At 37.2% G+C, this 25,606-nt stretch overlaps 2 protein-coding genes across 2 annotated transcripts; both read right to left on the reverse strand.

The window, feature by feature from the left end:
• Positions 1-5,083: 5,083 nt before the first annotated feature.
• Positions 5,084-20,864, reverse strand: LOC113199053 (E3 ubiquitin-protein ligase makorin-3-like). Its single transcript, XM_026411934.2, has 2 exons — positions 20,476-20,864; positions 5,084-5,868 (listed from the first exon to the last, which is right to left on the reverse strand). The coding sequence occupies exons 1-2, from the start codon at positions 20,778-20,780 to the stop codon at positions 5,820-5,822; spliced, it is 354 nt and encodes a 117-aa protein (XP_026267719.1). The 5' UTR covers positions 20,781-20,864; the 3' UTR covers positions 5,084-5,819.
• Positions 19,254-20,405, reverse strand: Mkrn3 (makorin ring finger protein 3). The gene has a single exon (XM_026411927.2). It carries the CDS (start codon positions 20,403-20,405, stop codon positions 19,254-19,256), a length of 1,152 nt encoding a protein of 383 aa, XP_026267712.1.
• Positions 20,865-25,606: the final 4,742 nt, after the last annotated feature.

The raw sequence follows: 25,606 nt of genomic DNA on the forward strand, positions 1-25,606 counted from the left end.
TGCAATTAGCAGGTTTATTACTCACATTTTGGCAAACTTTTGAAGGGTAGGTAGTTGGAACTAGAGTCTAGCAGTAAGCAATTTTAGATAGGTAATAATCCAAGGATTCTTTCTTCCATAGGTCCAAGCACTGGCACAGTTCCTGAAGCAAATCTGTATGATCCACCACTGATGATGTGTGAGGCTTACTCTAGGGGACAGTTGTAAGGTGTCTGCCAGGATCCTTAAGGTGATATGAGTTTATATGCCTAGGACCATTGTGTGGGGCACAATTTCCAGGTACAAAGTCATCTCCATCAGGGACCTCTATGGCCAGGGTTCTGTTGGTTGCTGGAGTACTGTTCTATCTTACATCCAGCATATCTTTACAAGTGTGAAAAGGCCTTTGTTGCCCCCAGCCTAGATAAACCTGTGGTCTCCACTGATAGTTGGCATTTTGGCCATTACAGTATATCAATGGAAGGGATGTTTTATGGAGTCCTTCTCAGAAATGTTGGAATGTTTGAACAAAGTGTGTCTAGATGAGAGGGTTTAATTTGGTTACATTAAGAAGGGCATTCTTGGAGAAAAAATAACTAGATTATGTGGTGGAACATAATTGGGCACTGTTACCACATGTGCTATTTGTTGTGGAAGGCAGGCTCTTCTAGTGATGGTAAGATGGCTGGAGAAAATTGAGGAGGGAACTTCAATATTCTGTCTTATGACTCAGTGGTACAATGTAAGAAGTGCTGGCACACAGCATTGCAACTAAGGACAAGCCTTAGGGACTGGTGATTAGCCACCGCAGCCATTCTGCAATAAAAACTAAGACCCTAAGCCAAGGTGAACATATCAGGGGAGAGAAATCTTTTGGGCTTTGGTTTGGGAGAGGAACTTGGAACAGTCACTGCAGCTGTCTGTTCATCTTCTCCTAGGGCAGGTGTCAGACACATGTCTAGGGTCTGTTTGATCATGGGTGTTTCTCACGTGGGGTGTTGAGAATTTTGTTTGTAACAAGCCAAAATCATGGGACAGATGATTTCCTAATATGACTGATAATCACTAGATATTCACTAGACATATATTTCCTAATATGACTGATATTTACTAGATGGGAATTTATATTCATCTCTGTGACATAGATCACTCCACTGCGAGTATTTGGAACCATGATCTCCAATTCCTGTCTTGGGTTCATTAACCAGCTTTTAGATGCCCAAAACTTAGGTATTCCGTGTACTAGGGGCAGTTTGTTCTGGATATGAATATCAACCATAAGAAGTATTAATTTTATTTCAATTATTTGGAATTCAGATTTTAGCATTCATCTGTGATCAGGCTGCCAACATACAGGGTTTGGTGGAATGCTAGAAAAATTAAAAAATGTAAAATGTTTTATCTAGGGAATGAATGTGGATGCAGTCCTTCCCCACACCGAATTAGGTAGGTAATTAATGTATGCCAACATGTGCAGTAGTGTGCCAATAACACATTTCTTACAGAGAACTATAACTCAGAAGAGAATGGGAGCTAGGAGCTGAGGTTCAAACTTCCATAGGAAGTTTGTACAAAATAAATACTTGGATCAACCACACTGCGAAACTGAGAGGGGGCAGAGAACTAGAAACTGTCAGGGACTTGTATATGCTAGGCAAGCATTCTGTGGATTGAGCTACATCCAAAGCCCAGACCTGTTGTTGTTTTCTAAATCTCTTCAATAGTACTGAAATGAGCTCCCAGGATATAGTGACATTTAGGTAGAAAGTACATGTGATATTAAGGTATTCCAAGAGACCTTGTCTTGAGATTAAAAGGAATGTGGTAGTTTTGACCACTGTTGGTGAATCAGTAGGAATGTGAAGCTCTGCCAGTCCATTTTTGGGGTATCTCTTGGAACCAAGCTGGCTGGAACAAATTCTGCTAACAGGGTGGACCAAGGATGCAGTTCTCTAGTACTGAGATTTGAGGCAGGGTGGTGAGTGTGCTATGGTCCTCCAACAGGCTACATGAATACAAATGCAGGTATTACCATCCCAAAACTCTCCCCATGACAGACTGTTGGTCCCAAGGGGTATCCCGTTTTGGGAGAGGTGGTGATTAGGCAGTCTTTCCCTGTTTAGGTGTAGCAGCCATAGGGCTAAGCTTTGAGGAAGACTTTCCCTCCAAAAGTGGCCTCTCATGTAATGGTATAAATAGGCCTAAATAATAGAGAACAGTCTGTGTTGCCTCCAGGGCATGAAAAGCCCCACATGTTATAAAAGTTATGAGTTCTCTTTATTCCATCTCTTTGGAGGTTCCCTTAAGTAATATAGTCAAAACAATGCCAAAAATTGCAGTGGATGCATATAAAACTCTAAATCATTCTGATGAAGACCATGCACAAGGACAGTATTGTTAAATTATCCCATAGGCAACTGTGTGAATGTATATTGTGTTTCTTTGGAAGTCAAATTGACATTGATAATCCATGTCAAGAGGATTGAGTAAAATGTGCCAACTAAATTGATGGCTGTGAATCATGTTTTGATTATTATCAATTACAACATTTGAAGTTGAAGCCATTATTATTATTCTTATTATATTATATTCTTATTATTCTTATGGTACTAGGGATTGAACCCAAGGGTGTTTAACCACTAGCAACATCCCTAGGCATTTTTAATATTTTATTTAGAGACAGGGTCTCATTGAGTTGTTTAGGGCCTCATTAAGTTTCTGAAGCTGGCTTTGAACTCTCCATCCTCCTGCCTCAGCCTCCTGAACTGCTGGGATTACAGGTGTGCACCACTGCACCTGGTGGTGAAGTTGGAGCCCTTATTAACTCAGCTTTTCAACTATGATAGTCCACGGTTAATCATCACTCATTTGTAGAGTCTTTTACTACAGGCCAGATGGACTATTAAAGGGTAGGAGCAATGATACCCTCCTTAAGGAGGCATAAATGACAGGGTATAAGCCATAATTAGCCTCTTTTAGCTGATATTGGTTAGTAATAATTCTGATCCATATTAAAAACATGTGAACAACAAACTAGCCCCCTTATCTATTGTGAATTTCCTATAATTTGGTCTTGATTCTCCCTCTGGAGAGTGGCCATGATTCTAGTCCAATCCTCACAGAGTTATAGGAGATTTGGCTGTGGATGTTTATAGTGTACCTGTCATAAAATACTATATTCTGGAAGGCAGCTTAAGTGCCTGACCAGCTACCCATGTATCTCCCATAGACACATATCACTTTGTGTGTGTGTGTGTGTGTGTGTGTGTATGTGTGCGCACGCGTACATGCGCGCATGTGGTTCTTTTATGATCTATGTCCATTCTATTCCTACCAAGATAGCCATTCTCCAAGAAAGCCATTCTCCAAGAAAGCCTTGATCAGGAGTTAGTGTTGAGTATGTTGTTCAAGTAATACAGAAATAAGGCTGTAAACAAAACACATGAAATAACAGAAGCAGAATTTATTACTTACGGATCCCAGAGAGAAGAGGGCAGCATGCTCAATAAGGCCAAGGAAGGAGGAGCTGTCCAGACACGTTGAGTCAACCAGCGTGAGGAAAAGGAGGGGCTGTGGGTCAAAGCCTTTATTTGATTCCAGGATATTATACAAGCAGGTTTTCTGTGGGTATCGTTAATCAGTTGGCTGACAAAAATCAAGCACAATTCCCAGGAGATCATGGTGAGACTGAAAGGTAGTCATCATGCCATATCTGTATTGTCCACAAGTGGTGTAGAGGCCAGTGGGGCAAGTAGGCTGTATCTAGTTGTTCCATAGGAAGTTTGTACAAAATAAATACTTGGATCAACCACACTGAGAAACTGATAGGGGGCAGAGAACTAGAAACTGTCAGGGGTGATTGCCTTTATCTTGTATGATATTCACATGGATACCATGACAACATAACATTTTAAGAATGCTTTACATTTTCACTTTTGCTTTGCCCAAGATCTCTAATAAGAGTTATTTGGGTTTCTATTTGGGTTGGCAAATGGACTCTGGGGAACAACGGACTCTATTTTCAAAAATCCACAAATTAGAGTAGGAGTCTTGGCAGAACTCAATAAGGTACCACCCAGAAGTGCAGAGCAGTATGACCCAACCTTAGCAGGCCACCCAGTCTTAGTTACTGTGGTTAGAAAGTTAGCCAAGAGCAGTCAGAAGGAATTCCAGGGCATCCCTCATGACAATAACTGCATCATCCTTAACTGACAATATTGCTTGTGATTTATTAAGTGAGCTACTTAAGTATGGCTTGGTGTGGTCAACTGCTGCACAATTAGGGATACTCAGATGGAACGGGCAAAACATTACTTATAGATATCAAAGAAACGGGGTCAGGGTATCTTAGAGCAGAAAAGAGGGGTCTGTTTGGAACATGTGTTCAACAGCAACTGCAGAGCAAGAGGGACAGGGAGAATCCTATGATCTGAAGACTTTATTGGGGCTCAGAGTGTTATGTAGGTGAGTTTCCAACAAGGTTACACTGGTTAATTTGGGGGAGATCAAGAGCAATAGTGTGGCATTCAGGGGTTACAGTATTGTATTCACCAGGCTTAAAGCAGAAGTAAAGAGGTAAAGCCATTCAGGGTATATGGCCTTTTCTATCTAGAACATAAAAATGAGAAATGCCTGAAAATATGTAGGCTAAGTTTGACAAGCCAAGCACAGGTCAAGTTGAATGCTAGGTCAGCATTAGTGTGAATGAATTATGACATCCCATCTCTTAAATGTTTAATTATGAACACAAAATGTAGTGACTTATTACTATAGTATTTATGTATTACCAGTTTTACTTTACAGAATTTAAGTCAAAGGGTACCATGGAAAAAAGTAAACATCACCTGAGGGCTTTCCCCTTCTCTTCTGGGGAATGGACTGCTGCATTTTCAGTTGTATGTACAGTAGGGTAGCTGTATCATATTAGGTGGAGCATGACTTATTGTCTTCATTTAGAGATTAATTGTGGTTTAAGGAAATGGGTAGGAGAGTGGCAAGTTGATGCGGTGATCTCGTGATTGTTAATTTTAGGTGTTATCCTGATTTCCCCATGGGGTGTTCAGGTATTTGGTAAATATTTTACTGGATATGTCTATAAGGATGTTTCTTGAAGAGATTAATATTTGATGTGTCAACAAAGTAAAACAGATTGCCCATCCCAAATAGGTGCAGGCCTTATTGGATCCAGCTGAGAGAAGTCTTATTAGAAGAAAGGCAAGGTAAAAGATAATATTCTTTCCCTGCCTGTATTCATACGGGGACATCAGACTGCAACTGGTATCATTGGTTTTCCTGGTTCTCCATCCCTTGCACTTGGACTGGAACTATACCAACAAGCTTGTGGGTCTTCAGTTTTTAGACAGAAGATCATGGAATTTCTCAGCCTCCATAATATCACCGTGAATAGCAGCACAGGTGGAACATTTAAGACTTTCTGGTTCATTAGATGGTCATATCATCTACAAGAAGTTTAATTCACCAAGGGCACTAGCTACAGTGATCTAAAATCTTTGATATTTGTGCCGTAGTCATATTTCTCATGGCCTGTTCCCAGCTATGACTGAGTCTGACTAGGCCTATTTATGACAGATGGAGGACTCCAATAAAAGGATATCATGGCTTAGCAATACATGGATGGCCTTGCTGAACTTCCATCACAATGCATACGTCCAGGATGCTTCAATCTTGCTTTCCTTATATATTTATTCTTCACTCATGTCAGATTTGTCTTGTGGTTTGCAGTGTTTCCAAGCCTTCCTGAACATTTTCTCTCATGTAAACACTCCCAAATAAAATTACTGCATACACTGTCTTGGTGTCTGCTTCCTCAGAGAATCAGACTACCACTCCTTGTTAACGATTTGGGTGACCACGTTGAAATGAACAATGCTGGAAGAAGCAAAGCCACAATTACAGAGGCTGAACCACTGACCCAGGGGAAAAAAAGGTGCTTAGCAAGAAGAAAGTTGTTGCACAAATGTGAGGAATTAGGCCTACTGTAGGCAGTAGAACAAGTGGCCCCTCTAGAGACAGATGAGATGGATGATAAGATTTGAAGAGTCCAGCAGGTTTTTTTTTTTTTTCCAGAAACTCAGGGATGCTCAGCCCTTGTTTCATTTTCTACAATGAAAGAACATATATTTTAACCAAGTAGTTTTTGGTAGGTATTATGATTTAGAAATTAGGTGTCCCCCAAAAGCTCATGTATGAAATAAAACAAAGTTTCAAAATGAGATATTTGGGTAAGGATAGTTTTAACCTAATCCGTGCATGTGCATTAATCCTGAGAGGGTAGAAACTAATGGCAGGTAGAGTATGGCTGGGGATTGGGGTGTGCCTTTAGGATATATATTTTGTGCTTCCTTGGTGCTAGGATCTAAGCTGCTTTCCTCCACTCTTCTGTCATGATATTCTGCTTCACCTTGGGCCCAGACAATTTGAGCCAGCTGCTGTGGATAGAGACCTCTGAAACTGTGAGCCTCAAATAAACTTTTCCTCCTCTGAAGTTGTTCTTGTCATGTTTTTTGGTCACAAAGACAAAAAAAAAAAGGTGACCAAAACAGAAACTGGCACCTAGAGGTCATTGCTGTGACTAAGTTGACCACATGGTCAAGAAGCTCTTGGAGCTTTTTGGAGTTTATGGGAGGAATTTTGCAAAGTTTAGAGATGAAGATTGAAAATCTTTAGATTGTTCTACAAGATGCTTAATGGCCAATTCTGGTAGGACCTCAAAGGAACAGAATGCCAACATAGCTGTGAATGGTAAAGACAGGGTTAATGCGATTTCACTGGAGGAGAACTCTACTGGAAATTGGATTAGAAGACATTCATGTTACATACTGCCTAAGAAGTTGTCTGCATCTTGACTAGGTCTTGACATTTTCTGTGAAACTAAATTTAAATGTGGTGGACTTCTTATATATGGAAGAAATTTCTAGATAGCACAGTATTTAGGCGGTGGCATGGATATTGGTGGTGGTGTTAAACCAAGTTTTTCCTGCTAATCAGGAATAAGAAAGCAAAGTATAAAAGCAGAATGATTTGAGAAACTTGCAGTTTGGTCAGAGAACTCTGATTACAATTTGGGTTAATGAATGTGTGGTTAAGACATTATAGCCACTAAAGAAATGCTAAAGACTTTCCCCAGAGACAATAAGATAGTCTGAGGGCATCTCAGAAATTGACCTTGCCCATTGCAGAATCAAGGATGTAAAAGTAAAAGTTCCCCTGAGAAGAGACCAGTGAGGTACCCTGCTTGTGCACTAGAAAGTGTTTCACCATTGGGGCCTAGGAAGTGTTTCACTGTGCTAACCCATGCAGGGATTCAGAAGCTGCTGCAGCCATGGCCCCTGGAAGCTTGGCTACTGGTGGAGATGGTGGCAGATCTTGGCATCAACCATGTGGTGCTGGTTCGCAGGAATGCAACATGCTGCAGTTAGGGTGTCATGAAGCCTTCCTCCAAGATTTCAAAGGAGACCAGGCAAAGTGAAGCAGGGCTGGAGTCTCTGAAGGCACACCTTGTGAGAGCAAAGCCTGGAGACGTGAGGAGGAAGCTGAAGCTGCAGAGGAGAAGCCCAGGATTAAGAAATTCCAGTACAATGAAATGTCTGCCAAGGAAAGTGCAGGAATTGAGCAAAGACAAGACAAAAGAGAGGATTTGTGCGCTGCAACCAGCAAAGCCATAGGGGTGCACAAGCCCTTTGGAGAGAACATCACAATACCATGACACCAGCTGCTGGATATGGTGCTACAAGACTTGTTTGCTCAGCTGGATTTTGGTCTTGCTTTGGGCCCATCCTTTGTCTCTAGCCCCCAATTCTCCATTTGAAATAAAAATGTATAATCTGTGTCTTTATATAATGGATATATTTAACTTGCTTTTGATTTTTGCAGGGGTTAATGCTGAGAATTTGCCTTGAGTCTTAGAGAACACTTTGGACTTGGACTTTTGTGCAGTCAGGGGAACTCTCTGCCCAACTCTTCCCACATTCTAGAACAAAAGAGATGGATGATGGGAGGAGGCAGTCAACTCAAGTGTTCTGGATTAGACAACTCAGATTAAAATGCCACTTTTTGGATATGGGCCTGTCCATGTATAAATTACTTATTTCTGCCCATTTTCTGATCTAGTTAATGAGAACAATAATTGAACACTGCTCTCTGTGTTATGTCAAATAAGATCATCCTATAGACGTTTCTGCACATTCCCTGCTACCTGCTCAACATATTTTATGGTATCCTGCTATCTAACTAATGAAATGATTTGAAACATTTGGTGGGTGCAGGGCACTAAATATGACAATTAAATTCATGGTTTTCACTGTAATTCTAATCATCTCTACCCTTACTGCTTTTAAAGTAAGTGAATGTATATGATAAGTTAAAAATATATGCTGAGATTGTAGGATCTTGAACATCAGTTTTGTTATTTCTTTGTATATTTTGAGGCTATGTAATTCTGTGAAAACAAATTTAAAATGCTTTTAACTTTCTAAGACACTGCAAAAAAACCCCTCACTTTTAGGGAGTCAGATGAATACAGAATAAAAATGAATACAAAGACCTAGGTATCTTTGTACTCAAATTTATTATTTTAATATTACATGGCAATACCAGATAGTTCTGAGCCTTATCAGTAAAACAATATCTATATCTGTGGGTGCCCTGGATCCAGATTTTTTTTAATTTTTTAAAAATTTTTATTAGTCAATGATGGAATTAATTAATTAATTAATTTATATGTGGTGCTGAGAATCTAACCCAGTGCCTCACACATGCTAGGCAAGTGCTCTATCACTGAGCAACAACCCCAGCCCCCCATGGATCCAGTTTTGTCCTTGAAATGATTAAAACCTATCAATCACTGTTTAAATTATTAATAATTGTTTAAATCATTTAATCCAAATATCCCTGTGATGTTTCTCACTGGAGATTCCTCAACCATATAGTTGCATCTTCACAAAACTCACACTTCTAAAGGAATCAAATGTACTATCAAAAACTGACAGTTTTGGGTTCTGCACGAATACACACACACACACACAGACATACTCACATACTTGTCCATATTCTTATGTGTAGTCACTTATAAAGTTATGTATGTATACATCCGTATAAATATACATTTTACAAATTTTGGGTTTTCTCTTTTTGGTTTTGTATTTGCTAGCTTGATTTTTTTGCTCTGAGATTGCTCATGTCAAATTTGTAAGGTTTATTTTAAGGTGGTTATATTCGTAAGATGATGTAGTGGCTAAGAAGTCAGACCCTGGTGTTTGATGGATTGCCATTAACCTTATAGCCATGGGCATATCTTGTCTTGGTCTCTCAGCTTCTACAAGGTATGATTAGGATGATTGGGATAATTAAATGAGATACTATATATTGGAACAAAGTATGGCCCACATTAAGCTACATGCAATTACATGCTATGGATATTCTAAATTTTTTAAACATTTGTTCCAAATATGTCATAGAAAGGCATTCTTGACTATAAGACTTTAACATAATATCCTATGTTGTTGCTGTACATTTTTGTTTCATATTTATATTTGAAATTTTGCTGTGCTATCTATAATGGTGTATAAAATCTACATATCCCACATACTTGTTTTCTAGATGACTTCTGAACTCACTCTACAACTTTTGTTAAATAATCCCAATTATTTTTTCATCTTTATCATAAAATCAATTCCAACAAATGTGACAATTAACGAACCTTTTCAACATACATCTTTGATATATTAATTCAAATGCTACTACTTTCCTCTTCATGTTGCAGCTTTTGGTTTGGAAGATTCATCGACTTGTGCGTGTGTGTGTGTGTGTGTGTGTGTGTGTGTATGTGTGTCAGGGTCTCACGTTTTTGTCCAGGTTGACCTCAAGAGATTTTCCTGCCCAGTAGCTGGGATGACAGGTATGTGCCATAGAAGCCTTTGAGATTTTTAAATTCTAAAATACTCAGGTTCTACTGGACATTTTTCTCTTCAATAAATGAAGTGTCATAAGTTCCTTTTCTTTTTTTAAGTATGCCCACTTTGTACTTTATTAGGATATTGTCAAATACATAATTGACAAATTGATGCTACTGAATTTCTCTATCAAATTTAGTGGCATATATTTTCATGTGTTGTTTAAATTCCCAAGTGTGAAAGTTTCTTTTTGTAGCGTTTACACACTGATACTTAGTTTATTCCTATGAATTTTATTGTTGCCATTACAAAAATAGGTCTTCCAGGGCTGGGGTTGTGGCTCAGTGATAGAGTGCTTGCCTAGCATGCATAAGGCAATGGGTTCGATCCTCAGCAGCACATAAAAACAAAATAATGTGTCCACCTAAAACTAAAGATACATAAATAAAAATAGGTCTTCCATTATATTTTCTGTGTGGTTTGTGCTTTATAGCAGTTTATTATTATGCAGATTTTTCATAGTACCTTAATGATTTCTGTTTTGAAGTTTTGCATTTTCAACACACAATACATCATTTGCTGAGCAATGAATCTGCCTCCTTATTTGAAAGACCTCATTTTTTGGTCTCAAATGCAATTTTGTTGATCAATATATCAAAATAATGGTGACTGATAAGAAAGAGACTTTTTAACCTTATCAAATAAATGATTATATGATCATTTACTTTTGATTTAATAAAGGGATTAAAATGATAAATATGATTCTCATTCTATTTCTTTTTGCATCACTAAATTTGATCATTAGTTCTTGTGCATGTTTGAATATGTATGTTACATATGGTTAGAGTTACTATAAATTACATCATTCCTATTTTATATGAAGGTGCATCGTGTTTTAATTTGCTGATTTCTGGATTATATATCACTAAAAAGACTTGTTTCTCTGAAGATTTTATGATAATTCCAATTTTTAGGGAAAATTATGACAATTATTGTCCTGACTGTATGTTAACAGGAAGGCTTCTTTTTCATAGATTTTATAAGCAATGATTGATAAAAGACAATAATTAGGAAATTACCCATTTTCAGTTGATTGTCATCTGGTTGAGCAATAGTAATGCTTTATTCTTTTGTTTAATAGATTCTCTATTTGTAAATTCTTCCTACTGGATATGTTGTGTGTGTGTGTGTGTGTGTGTGTGTGTGTGTGTGTGTGTATGTGTGTACTTTTTGTTTTCATTTTTTTTCTTGATACCAGAGATTGAACCCAGGGTCATAAAATCACTGAGCCACATCCCCAGCCATTTTTATATTTAATTTGGTGACAAGGTCTCAGTGAGTTGCTTGCTCAGTGCCTCGCTAAGTTGCCTATGTTGGGTTTGAACTTTCAATCCTTCTGCCCCAGCCTACTGAGCTTCTGGGATTACAGGCATGAGCCACTGCACCTGGCTCTTCCTCATTTTTTAAATTAAGTTGTATATTTTGTAAATTGTTTTTAAAGACTCAGACTTTATATTTAATCATTTAATTTCCCTCTATTTTTGTTTTCATCTTTCTTTGCTTTCCTAAGTTACATGCTTCATATGTGCATTTAAAAAGAGCATAAATCGGGGCTGGGGATGTGGCTCAAGCGGTAGCGCGCCATGCCTGGCCTGCGTGCGGCCCGGGTTCGATCCTCAGCACCACATACCAACAAAGATGTTGTGTCCGCCGAGAACTAAAAAATAAATATTAAAAATTCTCTCTCTCTCTCTCTCTCTCTCCTCTCTCACTCTCTCTTTAAAAAAAATAAAAAGAGCATAAATCAAAGCAAATATGTATGCACATTTATATCCCATTCATCTGTAATATATATACATATGCATATATACACTTTAAGAAATCCTTATAGTCTATTTTTGGAACCACTAATTTTTGCATTAATCTTTTTTTCTTCTGCTTACCACAGCTGTGTTTGTTCATACTGTGGTATTTTCTAAATTTTAAGATGTGGCTGCATATTATGCTCTTAGTAACACACCAAGTAAAAACATTATAATAGCAGAAAAATAAGTAAAATAGATGGAAGAGAACAGGGGAAGGGAGAAGGGCAGGGAAAGAAGAAGTATTGGTGACTGAATTTGAATAAATTCTATTCCATGTGTTTGTAATTATGTCAGAATAAATCTGGATGCTGTGTATAATTAAAATAACCTATAAAAGAGAATGCATATTAGAATTTAAAATTAGGAGTTTTACTCTAGCACAGATACAACAGGTATGATGTTGGTTAAGGTAGCACAATGTCATTATCATATTCTATCCTGCTAAATGATATTGAATTCACACTTATCAAGTGATAGTGGCTTATTGACTTCAGAGAATATTGTCTATATACTCATAATTTCTCAATGTAACTAAGAGTTACACTGTAGTCTATTACATAAATTTTTGCTAGTGTTTCATCTATACTAGAGAATGTGATATATATGCTATATATAGTATATATATACTAGAAAATGTTATACATTTTTGACATGTGTTACTTCTTTCTGCTAGAGCTGGATTATTTCCCAGTGATTCCTTTTCCCAGCCCCAACCCAACTCCAACCCATACTGAGTGTAATATGGCATCAGCTGTGGCATATGCCTGTGTGAGGTAAATAATTTTTTTAAAAATTGGATTTCTTGTTCCCTCCTCAGTTTACTCAAAAAGAGATCAAATGATAGGTTCCACTTCCACTATGACTACATGCAATGTTCTCAACTGCTTTCCCATGAAGGCAGCCAGGCCATTTAAAAGCTACTACTTATTTTTATTTGAGTTTTTTCTTTTTTACTATTATATATTTGATCATCATAATAATCCTGCAGAACAGGTACTACTGTACTCATTTCTCATATGAAGAAACTGAAGTGTACAAAATTTAACCAACTTGCTTAGAATGAAAGGCTGGTAAGAAGCATATCCAGAGAAATCATACTCCCAAGTGTTTATAAAAGTGCTAAGTGGAGGTGCATATGGATACTGATTACGTCCTAGAAATGTTTCCTTTTAAGTCAATGAAATTCAGTAAATGGATTTACTGATATGGGAGCCATGACACTAAGTGGCTTCTTTATCTTCAGGAGAGTGATTATTAGGAACATTTCCTTTAGCATATTTGTATGTGTGCACATCCACCAAATTTACACACATGAGACATAAGCAAATTAACCTTGCTTCACAGGCTTTTTTCTGTTACAGTTGGAGTGATAACTTCTGTATGAACCCCAGGACAAAATTCCTGAGTCCTTGTGGGGATGGGGGAGAGCACACACTGTGAATCACTCACAGAGCAAACTCTGTGTGGCAAGGGCTCCTTTGTTCCTGACTACAGCAGAGTGGCCCAGCAGCCATTATGTCATCTGTCATTTGACCTCTCTGAATAAGCTGAAGAGGAAACAAGGAATCCCATGTTTTAAAAATATCTTCTTATTTTTTTGAATAAGTATATGTCACAAATAATATGCTGTTTGCTATATTTTAAGTAACCGAATAGCACATTGACTTTTACATATATGATCTTTGCTAAAAATAGATTATTTGAAATTATTAATGTGAGGGTACTAGGTATTATTATGTCCCCTGCCTACAAAATAATCAGAAAATAATAACTCTATCTTAACACCACTTCCAAAGATTCCCCCAAAGAAAACTTGGTGGAGCATTAGTTCTTGAATAACAGCTTCTTAGGTCTATAAATATTCACAAACTCCACCTTTATACATAACATTTTAATACATCAACTATGCTTTAAGTTTTTTGTCTATTCTATATTTAGTCATCACAATAATCCTGCAGAACAGGAACTACTGTACCCATTTCTCATATGAAGAAACTGAGGTGTACAAAATTTAACCAACTTGCTTACAACCCATGGCTGGTAAGAAGCATAGCCAGAGAAATCACATTCCCAAGTGTTTATAAAGGTGCAAAGCAGAGGAACACTTGGATACTGATTACGTCCTAGAAATGTTTCCTTTTAAGTCAATGAAATTCAGTAAATGGATTTACTGATATGGGAGCCATGACACTAAGTGGCTTCTTTATCTTCAGGAGAGTGATTATTAGGAACATTTCCTTTAGCATATTTGTATGTGTGCACATCCACCAAATTTACACACATGAGACATAAGCAAATTAACCTTGCTTCACAGGCTTTTTTCTGTTACAGTTGGAGTGATAACTTCTGTATGAACCCCAGGACAAAATTCCTGAGTCCTTGTGGGGATGGGGGAGAGCACACACTGTGAATCACTCACAGAGCAAACTCTGTGTGGCAAGGGCTCCTTTGTTCCTGACTACAGCAGAGTGGCCCAGCAGCCATTATGTCATCTGTCATTTGACCTCTCTGAATAAGCTGAAGAGGAAACAAGGAATCCCATGTTTTAAAAATATCTTCTTATTTTTTTGAATAAGTATATGTCACAAATAATATGCTGTTTGCTATATTTTAAGTAACCGAATAGCACATTGACTTTTACATATATGATCTTTGCTAAAAATAGATTATTTGAAATTATTAATGTGAGGGTACTAGGTATTATTATGTCCCCTGCCTACAAAATAATCAGAAAATAATAACTCTATCTTAACACCACTTCCAAAGATTCCCCCAAAGAAAACTTGGTGGAGCATTAGTTCTTGAATAACAGCTTCTTAGGTCTATAAATATTCACAAACTCCACCTTTATACATAACATTTTAATACATCAACTATGCTTTAAGTTTTTTGTCTATTCTATATTTAGTCATCACAATAATCCTGCAGAACAGGAACTACTGTACCCATTTCTCATATGAAGAAACTGAGGTGTACAAAATTTAACCAACTTGCTTACAACCCATGGCTGGTAAGAAGCATAGCCAGAGAAATCACATTCCCAAGTGTTTATAAAGGTGCAAAGCAGAGGAACACTTGGATACTGATTACGTCCTAGAAATGTTTCCTTTTAAGTCAATGAAATTCAGTAAATGGATTTACTGATATGGGAGCCATGACACTAAGTGGCTTCTTTATCTTCAGGAGAGTGATTATTAGGAACATTTCCTTTAGCATATTTGTATGTGTGCACATCCACCAAATTTACACACATGAGACATAAGCAAATTAACCTTGCTTCACAGGCTTTTTTCTGTTACAGTTGGAGTGATAACTTCTGTATGAACCCCAGGACAAAATTCCTGAGTCCTTGTGGGGATGGGGGAGAGCACACACTGTGAATCACTCACAGAGCAAACTCTGTGTGGCAAGGGCTCCTTTGTTCCTGACTACAGCAGAGTGGCCCAGCAGCCATTATGTCATCTGTCATTTGACCTCTCTGAATAAGCTGAAGAGGAAACAAGGAATCCCATGTTTTAAAAATATCTTCTTATTTTTTTGAATAAGTATATGTCACAAATAATATGCTGTTTGCTATATTTTAAGTAACCGAATAGCACATTGACTTTTACATATATGATCTTTGCTAAAAATAGATTATTTGAAATTATTAATGTGAGGGTACTAGGTATTATTATGTCCCCTGCCTACAAAATAATCAGAAAATAATAACTCTATCTTAACACCACTTCCAAAGATTCCCCCAAAGAAAACTTGGTGGAGCATTAGTTCTTGAATAACAGCTTCTTAGGTCTATAAATATTCACAAACTCCACCTTTATACATAACATTTTAATACATCAACTATGCTTTAAGTTTTTTGTCTATTCTATATTTAGTCATCACAATAATCCTGCAGAACAGGAACTACTGTACCCATTTCTCATATGAAGAAACTGAGGTGTACAAAATTTAACCAACTTGCTTACAACCCATGGCTGGTAAGAAGCATAGCCAGAGAAATCACATTCCCAAGTGTTTATAAAGGTGCAAAGCAGAGGAACACTTGGATACTGATAGTGCCCTAGCAATGTTTGTTTTCAAGTCAATGAAATTCAGTAAATGGATTTAATGATATGGGAGCCAGGATACTAAGTGGCTTCTTTATCTTCAGGAGAGTCATTACCAGGGATGTTCCCTTTAGCATATTTGTATGTGTGCACATCCACCAAATTTACACACATGAGACATAAGCAAATTAACCTTGCTTCACAGGCTTTTTCTGTTACAGTTGGAGTGATAACTTCTGTATGGACCCCAGGACAAAATTCCTGAGTCCTGTGGGGATGGGGGACAGCACATACTATGAATCACTCACAGAGCAAAACTCTGTGTGGCAAGGGCTCCTTTGTTCCTGAATGCAGCAGAGTGGCCCAGCAGCCATTATGTCATCTGTCATTTGACCTCTCTGAAAAAACTAAAGAGGGAACAAGGAATCCATGTTTTAAAAATATCTTATTTGTAATTTTTCTTGAATAAGTATATGTCACAAATAATATGCTGTTTGCTATATTTTAAGTAACCGAATAGCACATTGACTTTTACATATATGATCTTTGCTAAAAATAGATTATTTGAAATTATTAATGTAAGGGTACTAGATATCATTATGTTCCTTGCCTACAAAATAATCTGAAAATAATAAATTTATCTTAATACCACTTCCAAAGATTCCCCCAAAGAAAACTTGGTGGAGCATTAATTCTTATATAATAGCTGATTAGGTCTATAAATATTCACAAACTCCACTTTTATGTATATAGAATTTTAAAATACCACCTATGCTTCAAGCTTTTTGCCAGACTATATTAGATCCTCACAACAATTCTATAAAAGAGGTGCTATTGTACCCATTTCTCATATGAAGAAACTGAGGTAAACAGAATTTAAATAACTTATACCATATGGCTGGTAGGAAGCAAAGTCAGGATTTTAATTGTCCTTTATCTGCCTCCCCAGCCCACTTTTTCTACTGACAGTTGATTCACTATATTCATAAAACCTAATTAAGATTGTCTGGTTTGAAATACTATTTGAGTAAAACATGATATTTCATGTGGTTGGGCAGTGTACATTAAGGATAAAATTTCTAGAGTTCCCCAGGCTCAGCTTAGAAACACCTTCCTGACAGCTTAGCTGCTACCAAAGCTGTTTTGAGATTTTAGTATCAGTATGGTTTTTGAAAATGCTCCATCAAGTCCCAATTTTGATTGCTTTGTTTACCTGCGATCTTCTTTTCCCACATGGATGAGGAAATAGGTGAAACAAGGAATCACATAAGGTAGAGGTAATGTTAAATTATGGGAGGCTGAGGCACATTCAGAAAGTAGAATAAGAAACACTGAGACTGGCAGCCTCTTGATAAAATAGCTAATTTATGCTCCCATTTGCCCCTCCTAGCTGAACTATCTAGACTTACATGCTTTATATACATTGCTACATGAAGCTGGTCAACCTGCTCCTGTGTAGGGGTAGAGACAGCAGGGGAAGTCAAGCTCTAGAAATTACCATTTGAGTTTCACCCCTTGTTTTACAAATTCATACCTACTAAGTTTTACCTTATTTACCTCTTAAGTATGAGAAAATTTGTGATCTGAAAATTAAATCAGTATTTTTAAATATGCTTAGAACATGAAATAAATTCTGTAAATGTGCCTGGCTTTGTTGGATAGTCACGGCAGTCTGAAAATCCTCAAGCTCCCATTATATTTTTTCAGCTATCTTAGCCAAGAGCCAAGGTAGGTGTACTCTGCAGTTTGTGTATTGTTATGTATTATTCTATACAAATCAATTACATCAAGTACTTAAAATTGTGTTGTCTAACTCTTTGATAGTCTTTGCTGTTCAGTTACTAAACTATGGATTAAATTATCCAATAAGCATTTGATTTTTTTGCACTTTATATTTTTTTTTATCAATTATCTGCACACTTAGCACAATGTTATACTACTAGCACAAAATTTGAATATCATATATTTCTGGTGAATTATAACTTAATGTTTATACATCATTCCTCTTTATTTCCAGCAATGTTTATGCTTAATATAAATCTGTCTGTCATAAAGAGGCACAGTACCTGTTTAATTTTTTTTCTAGTTTGCCAATATGCTTCTGTATTTTATACTCTTAAGTATGCATTTTAAACAGCATGTTGTTCCACTTTAATTTTAAGCACTTTTTATAGCATTTGATTTTTCACATTTAAACAACTTTTATTTAATGTAATTATAGCCTGTATTAAAGTTTTTCTAAATTTAATATTTGGTCTTTTCTTCATTCTTTTATTTTTCCATTCTTGCATGCTTAATGGTTTCATCATTTTCATTGTTTTTCCTTTTTTTTTCATCTATTACTCTTATTTGTAAATTCCATCACAAGCCAGTGACTTGGAAAGTCTACAGCTATCTAGCTATTCATAAGATATTAAATACAAAGAACTGTTTCCCTGAGCCCAGAATTTACTGTCAGTAAGAATCATAAGATTGTGGTTAAATTGCATAGAAACAGACATTCTGTATTTATAAAAGCATAGTATGCACTTAATGCCATCATAGGCATTACTAATAAAATGCTTTCTAAGTCCTTTAAGATTTCAGTGTGTTAAAATTGGCTGGAGACACGGAGTCATTTTCATTAGATGCTAATCACTGACATCTATGCAGGGACAGAAAGATTATGCACACAACTCACACAATAGCCCATATTGCTAGCCTTTGATTTTTAACTTTCATCTCTGCATTTATTTTATTACATAACATATATATTATGGGGTATATTATTTTATATATATTTTCAAATACATAACTTTAATACTTATACACATATTGTATATATATATGTCATTCTTAAATATATACTTCCAAATATAAATAATTTCACATCAAGCTAAACAGGATAAAAACATGTAAACATATGCACTTGGGTTTGGTCAAGTAAAACACGAAATCACAAAGTAACCACAAGTTAACAAGTGCACTTGAAGAGGAAAGAGGGAAAAAACAGACATGTAAACAAGACAGCAGCTGCAAGGCCCTGCAAGGGTGCATTTTTTAAGGCTATTGTGGCAAAAAGCTCCTAATTCAATAAGACTTCTCTTTTCACACTGTCACAATTATTCTTGAGGAACTTCACAATGAGTAGAAATTCTGTAAACACTACACTATAACTGAGTAAATACTGTTGGAAACAGACATAACAAAACAAACCATCAACTGACAGAAATATTCATTTCACCAAACAGTAACTGTAAGGACATTTTGTTATTTTTTTTAACACAGAAAACATCATAATCCTTGTGGGGAGAAACAGGGAATAGACAAGAAAACAGAGAAACACTGCATAAAGATTGCCTCAATAGCCCCTGAAAGCAATAGGCATGTCAATCAATAAAGGGAGAACAGGCAGCAGAACAGCAGATGACAGAGCCTCAGCAGACTAGACCATGTGCCACAGCATGATACTACGGATTAAAATTGAAATATTCTTCCAGCTGATAATAAAGCCAAGACCACTGATCATCAGAGAAAGGAAAACCAACTCTCATTGCAAGAAACCGCTTAAACAACAGATTGGCCAGGCAACGTATGACAAGCTCCTTTTTACTGCTTTTAAAGAGCATGTTGCTCTCTGACACCCGCACAGGCTCCAAAACTTGATGCCAGTATATGCCGGATGGGCCACCACCTCGCCTATGATGGCCCCAGTGGTATGTATGCTTGTAAAAACAGTTCTCTCCAAATGGGCAGTAACCCCTGCCATGAGCAAAATATCTGCAGTCCTTCTTTCTCATTCCCTCCTTGTATCGCTGAATAAGTTTCTCCTTCTCTTCCTCATCCTCCACCCAGAACTCACTGGGAGTGACAAAGCTGGAGGGCACCCTGCACTGTGGGCAGGACTTACTGATTCTGTTCTCAAACTGTCTGACACTTCTCCACCTGCGGATACATTGAATACAGAAGGTGTGGTTGCAGTTGTAAAGGATGCCAAAGCGGCGGTCGCAGGGGTTGGCTTTCTCATAGACAACCTCCATGCAGATGCCACACACTTTGTCCATGCTGCGCTGCACAGCAAACGAGAGCTCCATATCTCTCTCGTGTGCTTCCATGCAGGCACTTATATGAGCTTCCCGCTGAGCAGCATCCACGGGGTGTAAGGCCCGCAGCCCACACATGTCGCATATATCTCCGTGGAGGTAAAAACAGCTCTCCCCATTAATGCATCGTCCCCTGGCAGCATAGCGGCAAAGCTGCATCCCCATGCCCACAGCCATCTGCTCTCTCTCAGGCACAGGCCTCTGTAGAGGAGCCTCGGGACCATACGGTGGGACCATGCGGCCTCGGTAGGGCTGCCCAGGAACAAACTCAACGGCACCCTCCCAGCCTTGTGCACCTGCTCCTCCGGCAGCTTCAAGGCCTGCATTGTCTGTCTCAGCTTCAAAGAAACCCCTTTCAGCAGCCCAGCCAATCAGAGGCAAGGAGCTTGAGGATGCAGCAGGAGGGGCTTCCGCCACTTCCTGAGTCGGGGGCTCGCTCTGCGCAGCCGCAGCCGCAGCCATACTAGGTCCTCTGTCTGCAGAGGCCTCAGGCGGTGAAACGTGGCCCTCCCTGGCCATCTGCCGCACAGAGGGGTCGTGGGAGTAGCGGCAGTTCTCCCCCTCTTTGCATTGCCCATGCAGATAATACCTGCAGACGATTTGCTTTCTCCAGGCGCCACTGTTCGGTTCCGGAAGAGGGTTGGGGTTGGCCCCGCCCCCCGCGGCCTGGGCGTGCCCCACAGCCTCTGTGCCGGGGTGAGCTGGGCCAGGAGCCACAGGGAATGAGGCCAGGCCCGAAGGCACGTCGGGAGGATTTACATCTAAAGTTGCAGACTCTCCAGAGACCTCAAACCCGGGGAGGCCCGGCCCAGACACACCCTCCCCCGCTGCCTCGGCACCTGCCTCGGCCCCATCTGCCTCGCAAGTTTTAAAGGGAGCTGCAGCCTCTTCCATAGCACCTTCTTGTCCCCAAAAAGGCTCCAGAATGTCTCTAGTTGTTTTAGGTTTAAAATTTGAAGCCGGGAGCTCCGATCGAGCACGGTGGCTTCTCTAGAAGAAGTGTTCACTTTTTTTCCTTCCCCCCTGAAACCTGGTCCCTGTGAACTTTGGTTCCTACTGCTTGTTCTGTAGGAAGTGTGTCGGACACTTCCTGTGGTGACACCACTTGCATGCTATTGGCTCTGCATTGTGGATCTCCAAGCTGACATTTTTCTTTTTGTTCTTGTGAGCTGGAGCGGCTACAGCCCCCTTTGTATGGCGTTTGCCACTCCTCCGGCTGTGTTCAGGCAGACCCTAATCCCCCCATTCATCACCGTTTTCTCCGGAGAATGAGGTTTTAATTAAATGTATTCAAGTATCCATTGTGCACATTTTATTTGATTATTTTTCCATCTGTTATAAAAAAAATCATAATCTTTGCTTTCTCCCTTTGTTCCTGAAGCATTTCATTCACAAACCCTATAAATTTATTTTTTTGTTCACGCCATTTTATGTCTGTGGCTTTATTATTGTATTTTATTATTTCATTATTTACTCCGTGACTCTCCAGTGTTAGAAGATTTTTCTTGTTTTGTTGTGTTGACAAGAGAGCATTCCTTTGGTCTTTATTATTATTATTTTTTTAACTTTAGGGGCTTTCATTGTGGATACGCTTTTCACTAGCAAGGCATTGTCAGCAGGGAGCCGTTCTTATTCAAGGCTTGTCAGTGCTTGTCAGATGTCTTCCTTTGTTATAGTTCTTAACTCTAGCTTCCCCCAAAGTGTAGAAGCCGCAAATTTGTCCCGTCTTAATGCTGTCTTAATAAACCACTCTGCCCTGTGGGACCCAGGCTTTTTATTTTTCCTGTTGATTTAATTCATGATGGTCCATTGTTTCCCTTCCTTTCATCTATGTCCATACTCTGTTGCTGCAGTGCAGCATCTCATAATGTATTCTTTGCCATACTCTCACAAGTGTTAATTTTTAATTTCCAAGAGAGAGCATCCTTTTGTTGTTTTAGATATATTTTATTAGATTAATAATTTCCATGTGTATTTTTAAATTGATAAGAGTACTTTTGATGATATCTCAAGTTTTATCCTGTAGTTTTCAGCATTTTGGGGAGATAGAATTATTTTCTCTCCCTTCATTTTCTTTGCATGATTATTTGAACTTTAAAGTCTCAAATATTTAACTTACTAATTATTTCCTAAGAATAAACCCTTATGTGTTTTTATGTCACCACTTTATATATTATTGGATCTTGTTTGCTAAAACGTGTACCTTATAGGGATTTATAACCTGAATTTACATTTAAGAGTGGACAGAAGTTTAAATATTTATTATATATTTTTTAGGTCATTGTATTAAGTCCTAATTAAAGAATTTTTTTTAAAAAAATCATAAGCAAAGAAAGCAGAGAGTAGCAAATAATAAATATAGAAAAGCAATGAATTAAGAACAATAAGCATAAAATGAGGGGGCTAAGTCAAGCAAAATCCTCTGAAAGGATTTTTTGAAACTCATAAATTTCTGGTGCAACTTATCAGGGTAAAATGAAGAAGGCTTTAATAACCAAGATTGACAAAGCTCTGTAATTTTAAAAATATTATCACTAATTAATAACAAATACTAAAAACCACAAGATGATATCAGGAACAAGTTTGACAATTAAACTTTAAAGTTGAAGTAGTCATACACCTATAAACAAATCTATTAATAAAAATGTCAGGTGCAAAAAAGAAATATAAGGGTCTATTAAGTCAATTTAATATGCAATTAAATTTATTCTCCAAGTAAAGCTTATACAGCTTTCTCTCTTACATAAATATAAAGGCAGAAAAGCCTTTATTTATATTCTAAGTCCTGGCTAGCACATTAGGACAAGCAAAGGAATGAAAGACATTAGAATTGTAAAGAAATTATTGGTGGAAAGCATCAGAAAATTGAGAATAATTTCAAGGTAAAATGCTGCATTTAGTAAGCATACTTAAAAGGACATTGGACAGAAATGCAATGAAATATTAGTGCTCTCTCTGTCTCTCTCTTTATCTCTCTCCATTCTATATAAGAAGTAAATTGGACATTTAACATAAAAGCATTTTGACAGCATTGAAATTTAACTATCTGAGGTATTAAAATAGTTAGTACAGTACACAAGAACTCATGTGTACCAATTTCTCCACAGATTCACAAACACAAGAATTCTGAATATGTATAGATATATACTATCTGTTTAATGTTTAATGTTATATTCCCAGACCTATGTCTAAGTCATGTTGGATCCTATATATATATATATATATATATATATATATAAAATCTGTGCAGTAGAATTCTCTGTGATTAATTTATTTATGAACCATTCTGTATAATATCCATGACCTCTTATGGCTACTGAGAAATTGAAATGTGGCTAGAACAACTGAGGATTTGAATTTTTATTTTTTAATTAAAAATTTAATAGCCACCTGTGACTATTTGCAACAAGATTGAACACTGAAGTTCAATATAGTATTTGACCATCACAAGCCCTCAAATATAGGAATCTGAGAAATAGAATGTTTTCTAACCTGCTCAATGATATACACCTAGGATGAGCAATATCTGCTTTCACATCTTCACTCTATGGCTCCTGATTATGTTGATGTCCTACCATCTCATGTTTTTTGTATCTCCTAGTTTTACTTTGGCAATATTTCATATGTAGTATTATAAATATAATCAAACCCCAATATTTAAATATATGAGACCAAATAACTAAATATATTGGGTAGTGCATCTTGTGAGAAATAAACAAATATTTCCCATCTTAGACAAAGTGCTATCCTTAGAGAATTTTCTGTATATACCTTTGTCCATATTCATACTCTTTATTCATGATAAGCATTCATGTTTTCACATGTTTTGGAGGGGAGCACATTTGTGACATTTCTTTAGTTATTTATTTCAAAAAGCCTTCTTCCCTCAGAAAAAAATTGAGATTCCTCAGGGACTGGAACTTGGCTGATGAGCCACTTAGATAGTCAGCATTTGGGGTTCCACAAGCAATAAGGGTAAACAAAGCTCCTACTGAAGGCTCTGCTAAAGCACTCACATTACCAGGACATGTAATAAAAACGGGGAAAGTGATTTACAGCTTTTCAGAGTGGAGGCACAGTCCACACAGTTTAACAATAGCTCAGGAGGTGGTAGGCTAGTTCAGAAGTGAACTATAGGGATAGGATATGAAAAAAGCCAGATGGTTCTTCAGTCTTTTCCTACAAATAGATCACGCTGCCTCCACATAATTAATATGTCCACATTGAAAAAAACATGTAATGATCTCTAAGCAATTTCCCACATAGCACAGACAGATGCTGAAGAACAAAGGTTTAGGCACTATGGGAAGGGGTAGAGTTGGAGGAGAGATTAAATTCAAGTGGACAGAATTAAACATTATGGTTTCACATTCTTTATTCTCCTCTACTCACTTACTGGGATTCCTCCCTTGCATACATTAATTATGTTCCTTTACCTCATCTAGCAAACAGCATGAAAAATAGCAGTAATAGTGATAATGACTGGTTCACAAGTTTGCTGTGAATATTAAATGAGATAGTTCTAATAAAATAAATGGAATAATATCTGTTACTAGATTCAATATATGAGATATCTATAAGTGTCTTTGCTATCTTGGATTTAATCAAAGAACCCTGTAACTTGTTTTTATTCTCAATAAGTGAAACTTATTGCTATCTGCCTAGAGGGTCCCTGGAATTTCCTGGAACATGAGAAGCAGAAATTAATGCTTATTGTCTAATATTGATGACCAAACTGATTGTTATTTTGAAATTTAAAGAGCAAATTGTTTCTGCTTCTAATTCAGAAGATCAGATGTAGCTTATTTGAACAGTATTTTTTGTTTCCTCATTATTGTGATTATTACATCCTATTATGATATTATTGTGTTCTGTTATGACAGAATAGATATCCTTAGCTCATCATGGGAGAGGGTATCCTGTGGGTTATTTTAAGGAATCTGCATCTGGTCCCCCTAATTGTATACAATAAAATTATTTTAAAATGTCTTAGTTTCAATATGAATATAAAATAAAGATACAAATAATTCCACAGCTACTCATATATTTATTTTATTTAATATAATAAAAGTAGCATGATTGTAAAAATTATACTGGCTTATCTATTGTAATCAAATGATCAAAGTGTCAATAAGTCTTCTGGAGGATTTCGGTAAGTGTCAAAAATTCAGCTACATTTCTACATTGTTGTAGTTAACAGAATTTTGTCATAATCAAATTGATAACACAAAACATATTTAAATTTTAATTTATAGCCAAATGAAATAGCTTCTATCAGGCCAATATTTCCATCTATAGTATTTATAGAAACTGTATGAATCCACAAAGTAACTGTTTAAAGTACTTATAAAACATCTATTGTAGTAAATTCTTAAAGGGTAAAATTTAGAAGAGCATTAACCTAAATAGCCAAAAGGCAATAGAAGAAAGCACAAAGAATATAAATACTTTCAACTGCATGATAGTAAATAGGTCACATACTAAAACATTTATTATGCACTGAAAGCTCTGCTTAGAGACAAAATTTTCATATGGTAAAATATAAGAATGGAAAAAAATCCATCTCCCCAAAGTAGAAAAAAAAGCCAAACAACAAAAAGACAGGGTGGGAGGAATGTCAAATAATAATTTTGAATTCATCTTTCTTTCTTTCCCTACAAGAAGAGTTCCTGAGCGGCATTGTCAGATATAAAAAACCTGTGCCACCTGTAATCTTATAC

The sequence above is a fragment of the Urocitellus parryii genome, chromosome 6 (genome assembly GCF_045843805.1).
Source record: "Urocitellus parryii isolate mUroPar1 chromosome 6, mUroPar1.hap1, whole genome shotgun sequence".
NCBI lineage: Eukaryota > Metazoa > Chordata > Mammalia > Rodentia > Sciuridae > Urocitellus > Urocitellus parryii.